The sequence below is a fragment of the Ischnura elegans genome, chromosome 1, assembly GCF_921293095.1.
Source record: "Ischnura elegans chromosome 1, ioIscEleg1.1, whole genome shotgun sequence".
NCBI lineage: Eukaryota > Metazoa > Arthropoda > Insecta > Odonata > Coenagrionidae > Ischnura > Ischnura elegans.
The window spans coordinates 111,099,216-111,112,970 of record NC_060246.1 but is presented as its reverse complement, the minus strand read 5'-3'; the positions used below and the strand labels follow the sequence as shown (position 1 = coordinate 111,112,970).

Here is a 13,755-nt window from a genome sequence, read left to right as displayed (position 1 = left end):
AATAGGTAAAAATGGAAAGCATGGCTATTTTTATAAACTTATCCTCACATATATAATTTTAATGAACTTATAAGTTTTTATAAAAATAAAGCTGTTAATATTGATTCCACTCCAGCCAAAAACAATACTTTTAAATCAATGTTAAACATTTCTAAGATATCAGCTGCTGAGATAAAGTCGTAGTCGCATTGACAACAGCATTGGCATCTGCAACGGCCTTTTAAGAACAGGTCGGGAGTCTCCTTCATCTATGTCTCCGTAAACTAAAAGAATGATATAAATATCATCATTTACCTTCACAAACCTTAATGAGGTTAGTAGGGATGGGTCGAATAGTAGATTTCTCGAATTCGAATATCGAATTCGAATATCAAATCATTGCTCGAATATTCGAATACCTCGAATACTAAAAGATGAATGTGAAAATGTTTGACTAGGTCGCTTATGCAGCAGGAAACCCAAGATTTGGGCGAGTAATTGTGATTGCCTTTAAAGGATTCAAACAGGAATTTTGCTGATTAATGGAATATTTTAATTTTATATAAACAATAGGGTAGTTTCCTTCATTAAATAAAATGAAAGGCATTGATTGTGATTTGTTACCCACCATTGGTGTATTCATAATATACAAATTATTTGGTTCTAGAAATACCGGTTTAGACCAATGGCAATGGCCAATTTTATCCTCATTTGAAAAAGGCCAGATTGGCACCCATGTAATGCCACTCCAGTTGACATCACAGGGACCTATTTTCTACACGAGAGGATAGGAGTTTACATCGTCTAAGGTTACCAATGCATGCATGAGGCACAAAGATCAGGGAAACATGTCTTAATAATCACTTATTAAAACTGGCTGTGGTCGGAAAGTTTTCTTCGCTTGATAAGGTATTAATAATCCTTATTTTAGCCATGCGCTACCAGCTAGCTTGGTACTCGGCTACCTGCTAGCATCCTGCGTCGTGTTAGCGCTCAGAGCCTCGCCCCAAGGTCACCTAACTCGCGGCAGCGGGAAGCAGAACGACGTCACGCGGAGTTTTTCCCGGCATTCATACTTACCCGTCGCGTTTTCGCGCGCTTGAAAATTTTCACTTTTAATTTAATCGCGAAAAATAGATATCGTCTTATAAAAATCTAGAATCGTTAAATACGTACTCCAGGAGTATTAATATTTCGATTGAGGCTATAAAAAATAATAGGAGAGCACCGCATTTGAGCATTACGCCAAAATGCTAAGCCTCCGTCGTATTTCTTCGTCTTTCCGGCATTTATTTTCCTGCGTAAAATGCTTAAATAAAGTCAGAAATATGTCGTGTTTGGTCTTATTCTTTTTTAAATTACGCGCTTATTACTAATATTTCAATCCAATAAAAGCGTAATATCAATAGCCGAAAGTCATTGTTAGACAACTTTTGGGCTAGTAGATGACTCATGCAGCAGTTGACCTCCAGAAATGGGGAACTTCGAAGCAGGTAAGCAGAAAAAGGCCAGTGGGTGAGTAGAGGGGGGGCGTGAGACACGTTTTTATTGTTCTCGTGTAACTTGATATTTTTTTCGAAGCTAAGGTCTTCGTAATAAGATCCCTGCGTGAGCTGGGACCTTTTGTTTGATTTCGGAGAAGAGGAAATCGTCGGAGGGGGTGGGGCGAACGCTGAATGGAGGGGGAAAGCAGATCGTGGGAAATGCGCCAATGTCACTATCCCACGGCACTGATGAGTTCCTCCCTATGGTAGTTTCATCTCCTGGGGAAGAAGGGTGAAACGCGATTCTATTTTTTTACGGTGACTTGCAATTTTTTTCGAAGCTGAGGTCTTCGTAATACGATCCCTGGGCAAGCAGGGACCTTTTGTTTGATTTCGGAGAAGAGGAAATCGTCGGAGGGGGTGGGGCGAACGCTGAATTGAGGTGGATAGCGGATCGTGGGAAATGCGCCAATGTCACTATCCCACGGCACTGAGCTTCTCCTGATGGGGGACACCTGGGATTTTCGGATTTTTTTCACCCGATCAATTTCGGTTCCCCACGTTGAACTCTATTCACCGCTCTAACCCGCGAATTTGATGTAGTTCGTCAGCTTGCCTAAAACGGCGCTGCATGCACTAAACGACTAGAATTCTCCTCATTTTTTCGAGTCAACTACCAACGACGTGCGAGCGACAGTGTATGACGCGAAATTAAAAGTACATATTCGAGGTATTCGAGACGGCATCTTTGGCATAAATATTCCAGATCTCGAATATCGAATACTTTCTAGTATTCGAGGTATTCGAGTATGTATTCGCGGATACTATTCGCACATCTCTAGAGGTTAGGCTTTAAAAACTTTTCAGCCTAACCTGGTGCCTAGCCGAGAAGTTTTATTCGTTACCGCAGGTGCTAAAATGGATAAGAAATGGAATATATGCCGTATCCCATTTGTCAACTTATTATCGATCGGAAAGAAATAATATTTCAGCCCAATAACGCATATATAATGTTCAGCTGAAAATATGGAAGTCAATACCAATCACCCGTGAATATTTCTTTATAGTCCCTACTATTTCATAGTTCAGTGACGGAGTCAGACTGAAACGTAATTGGGCCGGCAGTCGTCACGACTGCCTGTCGCCACTCCTCGCTACTGCGTAGATATTAGAAACTACTTTCTGCCTTTAGCGCCCTTAATTGATGCTAGCCTTCTAATGTCAGCTAGTTCTGATTATTGCATTCTAATATAAAATAATGTCTAACTTTAACGTTACTTAGGTTTTCTTAAGATCGCCATTTACATAGAAAATATTCGCTGGCTTGTATTTTACGACTTTTTACGCCATAAAATGTATGAAATATGTTATATTTTGAGAGCGCTGTCACAAATGATGGCCATAATCAATTTAAAATGTTGCTGGGGACAATAGAAGTTATAAAAAAGAAAAGTGAAATATTTTTCGCGATGGATAAAATTCTCGCGATTTTCGACCCGACCCGATTTTGACCCGAGATTTGAAACGGCCCGACCCGAAGGTCGGGTCAGGACGATGACCCGACCCGACCCGAAAATTTCGGGGCCCCGTCGACCCCTAGTCTGAGATTACCAATGCATGCATGAGGCACAGAGCTCAGGGAAACATGTCTTAATAATCACCTATTAAAACTGCCTATGGTAGGAAAGTTTTCTTCGTTTGATAAGGTATTAATAAACCTTTTTTAAGCCAAGCGCTACCAGCCAGCAAGGCACTAAGCTACCCTCTAGCAGCCTGCATCGTATCAGCGCTCAGAGGCTCGATCAAGGTCACCTCACAAGACGGGAGGGGGAACCAGAAATACGTCACACGGAGAGATTTCCTTACCCGTCGCGTTTTCGCGCGCTTGAAAATTTTCACTTTTCAATTAATCGCGAAAAATAGATGTTGTCATTTAAAAATCTAAAAGCGTGAAATACGTACTCCAGGAGTAATAATCTTCCGATATAGGCAATAAAAAAATAATAGGAAACCACCCTATTAGTTGTAAAATAAATAGGATATGCAAAAAATAATAAAAATCAGTCAGTAAGTCAGTTCAGCCTTTAAAGGGTAAATATCTCTTTCATCTTCTCCCTCAGAACATCTCACCACACACACCATTTTCCTCCATTCCAGCATCTCCATTTCATGCCCCTCTCCTGGCAGTAGGACGAGACCACATCCAAAGACTTAATAATAATAATGCTTTATTTGCCATGATAGATCAGATACACAGAAAAACATAACCGATATATGGCACGTCAAAAAGACAACATGTTACGACTACTAACAAACATCAGTAACCTTAATTGAAAAGCTGCACCCCACTTCATCCCTTTCTAGCAGACGTGACTCTCTAAATAAATTTATATCCAACCAAAACAACTTTCTTTCTCTAGAGATAACATTGTGACATATCCTCTCCACTAAATCAATCTCATCTTCCACCATGATAATGTATAAGATGCAAAAACTTTCCCATTATTCCTCACATTACCTAATAGAACTTGAAACAGTGGAAGCCCAGTATAGCGAGTGTGGCATATTGCAAGAATCTCATTATAGCGTGTGATAGTATTTGCAACACCAAACGGCCTATGTTTTACATTTAAAAGAAATTGCATACAGTGAAGCCAAAAAGTTCCTTTCAAGGGATGCACTCTATATTATGACAGACATCTCTTGAGGGCGTTGAACAGCTGAGCAAACATTAACTAGAGTGGAAGCTCATTAGAATTTGGCATATAGCGAGAGTTCCATTATAAATAGTTATTGGCAATGAACGGTCAAAAGGGCTATGACTAACTGTAAAAATAAGGACAGACCGAATCTGAGAAGTCTCCGCCATTCTACTCAGTATAATGAAGCATATCTCTTTGGAGAAGTGCATAAGTTTTAATCTAAATAGTCACTCATTTTACCGGTTAAGGTGGAAAGAATAATTCAGAAAAGAAGCGCATGAGGCTCAGCCATTACATGTCTAAGCATCATGGATACAATGCAATAACTGTGCAGATTTAATTGCTATGCTACAATGAATTTCCAGCTTGCGGGCACAGAATCTATGAAGAATCCATAACATTAAAGCAAACGTAGCTTCATGGGGGAGAAGACTCAGTCTGCATGCTGGGCTACCTGTCGCGGATTGGGAGCAGTGTTCCGAGCTCACCAAGAGAGAGTGCTAGAGCTTAATCTTAAATACTCCCAAATGCTGCGGATGATCCGATTGTGCCATGTGCTCTTGGGACCTCGCCTGGCTACCACGACTACGAGTTTGGCACAGCATCTGGAGCATGATTTTGGTCGTTGCTCAGCGATTAGATGCTCTCACCCATTCTGGACGATCCATGATCGCATAGCTGCACATCGTATGCAGCCCTGGATGCAAGGTTTTACGGAAACCAGGCCAATACAGGGTTCCCACTCTACCTAAATTATAAAATTCAGTTTTTTCAGGTTTTCACGGTCCAAATGTTGTCAAATTTATGGTCTGTAGACAAGGCATTTTAGACATAAATATTGATCACGTAACAATCATCGGCCGCACATCAACTACAAATTTAACAAACGCAACAGACACCGTGAATGTAAAACCAGCAATGAAAGTGCTATCTCTTATGACATCACCTATCGTTCGCAAAATGTAGGGCCTGGTTGTGAGTGGAGAAATGGAAGGAGCAGGGTGGCAGGGAAGTGAAGAAGTGTCCGATTTTTTGCCAGGGTTAATGAACAATTTACCCATTACCGGTCCTCCAATCACAGGCTTAAGGTCAATGTGTCGCCATGGCTCACAGACCAATAACTGATCTTCGAATACACGTGTGTAGATAAATGCGTGGACAGTGTCTGCACGTGATTTGGCCTTGAAACATGATCCAAATATCGATTTTTCTTTTCATCTGATAATAGAAGTTCTACAATCTAGTTTGATAGATTTTTAAGGTTTTATGACGAAATTCACGGCTATTTACAGGTATTTTCACGGTAGACTAAATTCATGGCTTATTCACAGTTTAAAGGTGTTTACTGTTGAGTGGGAACCCTGCAATAATAGCTATGAGATATTTTATTAGCAAAATTATGTACAAATACACAAGAACGCAAATGCAGATTTTAATACTATGTGGAATAACACCGGTATGAAATAAAAGCTGTACGTAAAAGTTAATATGGGAATAGAGGAGCTTCATCTTCCCTTTCAGATATAACAAGCGCCGAATTGAGTAGGTAATAATATTAATAATAATAATAATTTAATAAGTTTTCCAAGATTTTGAGCACTTGCTAAACCGAGCTTATGCTGTACTACTTTCATTTAAAATAGGGAAAAGGAAGGAGGATAAAGGAAAGTTGAATGCAGTCCTCCGCTCTTCAAACTAAAATGATGATAGCACATTAAGAAGAAGCACTCACGCATATATCAGCACACTCATATCACTAGCATTTTCACATAAGGTTCAAGGACTAGCAGTGCCACCTAGTTGAAAAAAAAACAGCACCAAGTCTCTACAAGAGAGCTTTTATAAGGAAGTTATGCTGCACCAATATGAAAATATGTATTTATTTTTCAAGCAATCATACATTTGACAGAAGAATAGTTAATTATACATCTGATGGTGTCAGATCCTATTATGTATAGCCATTTGGAATAGGGTATGAAATTGCACATCTTCAAGATTCTCAAGTAATAGGCAATCATTGTAGAATTAGAGCAGGGCTATTTTGTCATCTTGCATTCATGCATTTTGATTACTTCATGAATGGATTGCCCATTGGTGGATTTGCCCAGTTGCAGTTTGTGACATACACATTCTTACGCTCGTCCTATTCTGCAATTGTGTGCCTATTGCAAAAGGGGCTTCTCTTCTATACTTATGTACTTTCTATAGTAAATAAATATACTTCTAACACTCATACATATATTCTGATAGCTCTCCAACTTGAATTCTAAAAAATTTCCTGCTACAGTGACTTTTCAGTTTTCCTATCACATTAAGTGTCTTCATGAGCTCACTCTTCAGCACGATGATTTTTTTAATCAATGCAGTCCCAAGAAACTTTCCAGAATTTGCACTGATGAAGTAGATGAATTCCAAAATAAACTTTTTTTATTTTGAATATTTATAACTTATATACTATTATATATATATTTATAATATTATTATTATATATATTTATAATATATATAATAATAATACTTATATCGACCAAGCATCTGAATCTAACAGAAATTATTAGACAAAAATAAAAAAAGAATACATACACAAATCTTGGGATCACATAATTTTTTTAAGGATTTTCTACTCGGGTTGGAACTGCTCCTTATTCTCACCAGAAAGCACAAGTTTTACAACGGAAATTAGAGTATGTGAATACATAGTATGACAATAGGGTAGTTTCCTTCATCAAAGAAAACGAAAGGCATTGATTGCGATTCATTACCCACCATTAGTGTATTCATAATATACAAATTATTTGGTTTTAGAAATCCCAGTTAGGGCGAATGGCAAGGGTAAATTTTATCCTCATTTGAAAAAGGCCAGATTGGCGCCCATGTGATGCCACTCAACGTGACGTCACAGGGACCTAGTTTCTATACGAGTAGATAGGAGTTTTACATCGTCGGAGGTTACCAATGCATGCATTAGGCACAGAGCTCAGGGAAACATGTCTTAATAATCACTTATTAAAACTGGCTAAGGTTGGAAAGTTTTCCTCGTTTGATAAGGTATTAATAATCCTTATTTAAGCCAAGTGCTACCAGCTAGCATGGTACTCTGCTACCTGCTAGCATCCTGAGTCGTATCAGCGCTCAGAGCCTCGCCCCAAGGTCACCTCACTTGCAGCAGTGGGAACCAGAACGACGTCACACGGGAGTTTTCCCGGCATTCATACTTACCCATTGCGTTTTCGTGCGCTTGAAAATTTTCACTTTTCATTTGATCGCGAAAAATAGATATCATCATTTAAAAATCTAAAAGCGTGAAATACATACTCCAGGAGTAATAATCTTTCGATTTAGGCAATAAAAAAATAAAAGGAAACCACCCTATTGCAACCTATCAACAGAATACATAGCATAAATAATACTCACCGTAAACTGGAGCAAATCCTCAATTGCATCACTGATCAGAAACCCACACTCCTGCTTATCCTCAAATATGTTAACCAGATGGTCATCGCTGGAAAAACAAAGCCGACACAATGTGTATCTGTAATAATCATTTAACAGGGATATAGTCCCTGAACTCATCACAGGTTTTGGCAAAGAGGTCTCAGTTTCTCTGCTACTTGATAGGCCTAGAGCAGAGGGTGGAGCATCAGAAGACACAGAATGTTCACCTTCATTCACATTAGAATTCTGATCATTAGAGTCACTAAAATGATCCTCTACATCACTGACAACAGGTAAAACCTCAACATTTTCAGTGCCTACAGGAGGAACAGTTACATCAACTACCACACAATCATCAAGTTCACAGGCATCGGACTTAGGTAAAAAAAGGGAAGGAACTGTATTCCGATTGAGTCTATTCATGAGAGAGTTGGTATATTGATGCCTTGCAAAGTGTTTTCTACACACAGCATATACATCATGTAGTTTTTCTACAGGAACAGTAGAGAGTTTAGGGTTTTTACACGCCTCCCTCCATTTCTCAGCTCTGACGAATAGCAATCAGCACATGAAAAGAAGGAAAATTAAGTTTTCAAATTAATTTCTTACCTTAACCACAATTGAAAAGTATGGGTAATTTGTTACAAGATTCCACCAACAATTTTTCTACCGACATTCAAAATCAAAGTTTACCAGAAACTAATAGAAAGGTACAAATATACTCAAATTTCCTAAGTCAAGTAATCCTTTGCAAGTGCTTAATATATTTACCCACTTAAGGCTCATGCATGTAAATAATAGGGTTTTGACCTCGGCTTATATCTTGATGATCACAAAATTTGGTAAAATTCACAGATGCTTCATTAAACACAATAAACAGCAAATGGAACTGGAGAGTAAAGCTCAAGGGTTTTCAACTCGTGGCCAGCCAGCTAATTTCCTGCTGCCACCAGAGGCCAGAAAAATATTGTATCATGACACACAATATAAAATATATATCAACACACTTGTCAAAAATAAATAGGTAATGTCAAAAATTGCATTGATTGATAGATCTTTATAACCAATAAAGATTATTACACCTTGAAATTATACATTTTTCTTAATTGAAAAGGTTTTAGGTAACCTAGCTACAATAGGGAACTTGCATATATTTCAGATATAATCAATAGCCCCAAAATTATATAAAAACATATGTTTGCATACCTCGGTGAAAGTTTTTTTATTATTTTATGACGTGGTTTGCGATATTTAATGCATCAAAGTTCACGAGAATTTTCAAATGCAAGTGAGAAGCGAAAACGCCCGATGATTGGCTGGTAGGAAAGTGACGTCATAGTTCAGTACGAGGCACGGCGGCACGGCCATAGTATAGGTTGCATACTTGAATACATGCGACGGCGTGGTTATGATTCATTTATTGAAGTGCAGACTTATCTGAGTTGTTCATTGTGACTTCAGGGCTATTATTTGATCTATTTCTCCTCCATTGAAAGCGATAGATTGCGTAAAGATGAAGGCATATGGTTATTCTTAGGCTGATCCTAGCAAGCTTCCTGTTACTGATTCCATCATGATAACAGGGTATTTTAGTGAAACTGTAGACTTCGTCGGCTCGGAAAGTCGATGCCGAGAAATAGAAAGGTAGCTGATGTGCATCTGTAATGTTTTATAGTTCATAACAAAGTGAGACTTGCGTATAATATTGGCGAAAGCGTATACTCATGTGAAATGTGTATTCTTTTGGCAGTCCGGTAGAGTCTTATGATGAACTTATTTCCACCTCGAAGCTGTCGATGATACTTTCAACTTAAAAATACCTTGCCTGGAGGGCGACAGGAAGCTCTGAGGAAGCCAGACTATTAATGTTTCAATTTAGTAGCGATAATATAGACGAACTTCCAACACAATCTACCATCTTGTGACTAAAAACCCCGAAGCCACTTCCTATTCTGCAGAAAGAATCCGTCAATCGCACTTCGATCAATATAATAAACACAACGTCTTCAGGTGTTAATAAGTTACTTTTGAAATGAAATACTTCCTAAATTAGCATTAAAATGTGCATGTTTTCCAAACAGAGTCTTTAATACATTTTGGGAGCTTTTCTCAGGATATATCTGAAACCTTCTCTTAAGGCGAGCTTATCGTCATTGCGATCGGTTGTCACTTAAAAATTCCGTATCGGAAATCCTAGAGGGATGACTTTCGACGATGACCGTGATCACCTGCACTCGAGTGATAGTAAGATCTTACTATCACTGGAACCCGTGGTGAAAATATCATCCCAATCCAATTTCTATTTGGTTTTAACTGGGGAAAGAGCAACATAGAACTGCACATTCTTTGGGCAACTTTGGGTTTGACTTTCCCTCAAACACTCCATTTCCCCTGTGGTGCACATCAGTCCTATCTTTATACGATGGCCTGACAACCTTTAATTGGATCCTTGGTTTATCCTGACAACTAACTAAATGGAAATTGCTGATCCACACATGTCCATTCTTATCTCCATACTTTCCAAATCAAAGGCCGCGGAACATTCCTCTTGTGACTCAACTTTTTTTTGAAAAGCAAGCAACGGCGCAGAATAAAATCAAAGAATGCTGCGATTCATTTTTTGTGACCACCTCTGGATTCCATCCTTTTTCCATCTACAACTTCCTTTATCTTTCGGGGTAAACTATGGGACAAGATAATGTTTAAATATTTTCATTAATTTATAACAAAATATAAGTTTTAAAAATACCCAAAAGCCATTTTATTAATCCGCACTGATGAGTGTAAATTAATGTAGAAGATGAATGCTGTAGACGTAGTAGTTTTCCTTAGGTTGAGTTGCAAATTTCATGAAGTTGACAAAACGGCTAATTTTTCGGTGCGCGGAGTCATTTATTGCACTGACCGTGTCTACATTTTTCAATTTTTTGTAATAAAATAAATCAGAATTTATGGTAAAATTTCCTTTAAAATGACGTATAGTTCATTATTATAGCATGCAGTGAAGCCAGGATATAAATTTGCAAAGTACAGCGGCACATCATTTTGACGCCGACAGTAGAAGAAAACGCTGTCTTCTTGGCTGGCACTCGAATGCATGAGGATCAACGTTGCTCTATATTTTCATATTTCCTCCCTTGTTTTTAAACATCATGGAATTTTCTATGTCCTTCCGTAACTGAAATTGAACAAAATGCCTTAATAATTTGAGTCCATCGTACGATCGTAACCATCGAGAAACACCTATCTCGATTTTTGTTTTGAAGTTGAGTTTTTATTCTACGGCGGCCGAATTATCGAAAAATCTCAGTTTCAAGTTATTCAGTCAATGAAATATGGAAATATTATTTATATTAAAGTTATCTTCGCTCACATAGCACACGGGTTTATCATTCCGTTTATTATACTCCTATTTTTCCGTAACGCTCATCCCGACAGACGGCATGCATCGAGGCTTTTCTTCTAATTTCCTCCGTGGGAATGCAGGCGATAATTTTTTCTGGGGTGTTATTGCACAGAGGAACAATGCACCACTTGTAATTTTTCCTTATTTCACCCACGTGTTCCTTTAAACGCAACGTGGCTCTTCCAAACCTGCAGATACTGGGCTTGGATCTTGGACTCGTACTGAACTATGACGTCACAGCCAAAGATTAGTGGGGGCGGTATTTTTTAGCCCGCGAAACTCGGGCGACTTTTGGGAGTCATTTTCTAGGGTATAAATTGAATTTTAAGCGGAAAAAAGTATATTGCGGTACTAAGTGTTTACTGTAGTATATCAGCATACTGTTTATAAAAAGTATGCAATTTCCCTATTAGAGACATCAACCATAACTTTGTAACAAGAGTACATTTTTGGAGGTCACCACACCCATTGCTTCCATACCGTACGGGGACACAGGTGGGCATGTGGGGCCGTCTGGAAATCTATGAGGAATGCCTGTTCCACATTTATAGATTCATTACTCATCAAGTTCCATTTAAAATACACACAATGTGATTTCTCTGTAAAACCCAAGCAATAGAAGCCTTTGGGGTAAAAATGAATTCTTCTTATCCTGAATGAAATGTAAAAGGTGAACTTTATAATTCCCTGGTGGAACAAAGGGGAGAAGATACATACCACCTGGTTACATTTACGAGTCATAGTAGTCATTCATTTGCTTCGAAGTTAAGCATATGTAAAACTTGACTAAGGAGGATTTCAAAAGTATCTTATTGGAAAGATTGAAGTCCAGTTATTAACTAGAAGTAAAAGTGTTATTATAATGAATTGCTTTACAGCTAAAAATAAAGACAGGGTAAACTATACCTGAGTTTACCGAACTAGACTTAGAGAAATACCGTATATGTCTGAATATAGTTCCCCCTTTTTTTCCAAAAATGCCCATGGTAAAAGTAAAGGAGGGGACTATATTCATATGCATTTTTTTAACTTTTCCTGAAACTGAAGCCTCAAAAGTAGGGGGGGGGACTATATTCAGAGGGGGACTGTATTCAGGGGAATACGGTAACAATCAACCCAGGCATTATCCAAGTATGGCAAGAACTGGCAGACAAAAATGCTCAAAATTCTATGTTGCCAGGACTGTGCAGTTGGTGATGAGATGGCAACTTGTTGACTATGTACAGATGGGATGTATAGAGAGTATGCACAGGAGGTGGTCAAGTCCTGAACAAAAAAAATTACCTCTTGGCCCTGGACAGAGGGCATCACTCTTTCAAGCTCTCTGCTCGGGGCCTTGATTTTATAATGCTGCACCCTTATCCCGCATCTTAGGAGGAATCGCTCATACAGGCCTCATTCTGGACAACGTCTTTGCAATGAAAGGAGGTTGGAGGGTCAGAAAATCACTCATTGTGAGGGTAAATGCTCAAATATTTTCTAAGTGAAAAGGACTTGGCGAAAAAGGCTTTAGAGAAATTTTGGAAAGCCAAGCACTTTCTCATGCAGACTGACTCTCTTCATTTTCTGAATTACATAATTTGCAACAAATTAAATAAATAAGAGATTTAAGATAGTGACTCGCAGAAACCTACACATAAGAGTATCATTTCATTAAAGAAGAATTGATAAGGATATGTATTTAAGATGAAAACAAGGTGGGAAGAAAAATTATGATCTTTCCAAAAAGGCAAACTACAAATATCATGAGATCCAGATTTCACCACATAATTTGAATGAACTAAATGTGAGGGCAAATGTATCACAACATCAACTGAATTTGTGCTTCAATGACAAATGATTGTATAAAAACTAATAATAATGATTTTATTTCTGTTGGTTAGCAAGTGACATAGAAATCGTAAAAGGGAGAAAAACAAAAGTGATACATAAAGAATATGATACATAATAACAAACAGCATTGGTTAAATAGCAGAAAATTAAAAAACAAACGAAACAGGTCTCAGTAAAAAACAAATACAGTAGAACCCCGTATTTGCGTTATCGGAATTTACGTTTTCCCGCAAATTGCAAGTTTTTTTCTGGGTCCCGTCATATTTCCAATCTCTCCAATGTAAATAGAACCCTGTATTTACGCCGTGTTTTTTTCGTTTTCCCGCCATGTGCATCACGACGCGCCGGCTAAAAAACATTATTTGCCTACTAAAACAATAAATCGTGCATATCAGCCCTTAAAAACTATCTTTTGGCTTCCTTTCGCGCATTAGTATTTTAAAATCCAAGAGAAAGAGACGCAATGAGAACTATTTTCGAGAAGAATTTGAATGTGGCGGGATAGAACGCCACTAACGTCGGAAAGTTGAACTACGTCATCTCGTTTTCTGTCAGCGGCGGAAAGATTCACGATATGAAAGTAGGTGTTCTGAGCCATCGAGCTATGTAATAATTATAATGCAAGAACTCCTGAAACAATGTTGACAATAATCATGTAGCCTATATTTTGATACGAGAGTTTGAAAGGAAACCAGACGTGCTGAAACGTGATAAATGCCGGAAATATAAAACTTGACCGGCAACTGGGATAATTTGCGCTGACTTCATTCAACAGTTGCGTAGCGTAGATGGGTTAATTAAATACTTTTAAAAAAACTTATTTAAACTTGAATTATTCCATTTACATAGCAGCGTATCGCAAACAACTGTAACTTTCAAAAATTATGAAGCCGCACAACAGTTTGTACTACGCACTT

The 13,755-nt window shown here is 38.2% G+C and overlaps 1 protein-coding gene and 1 long non-coding RNA gene across 5 annotated transcripts in view; one reads left to right on the top strand and one right to left on the bottom strand.

Moving 5' to 3' along the window:
- The window catches only part of LOC124168020 (zinc finger protein 675-like), a 38,135-nt gene that overhangs the window by 10,304 nt on the left and 14,076 nt on the right, over window positions 1–13,755 (bottom strand). For 3 of the 4 annotated variants that reach the window (XM_046546115.1, XM_046546105.1, XM_046546122.1), the window contains exon 2: window positions 7,579–8,146. In XM_046546115.1, coding sequence (XP_046402071.1) covers window positions 7,579–8,146 — 568 coding nt within the window. Of the gene's footprint in view, window positions 1–7,578; window positions 8,147–12,289; window positions 12,417–13,755 lie in introns of all 4 variants that reach the window. The other variant, XM_046546131.1, reaches the window with a different exon arrangement.
- On the top strand, window positions 135–2,807 carry LOC124168040. Its single transcript, XR_006866821.1, has 2 exons — window positions 135–313; window positions 2,308–2,807. It is a non-coding gene; the product is annotated as an uncharacterized LOC124168040 (long non-coding RNA).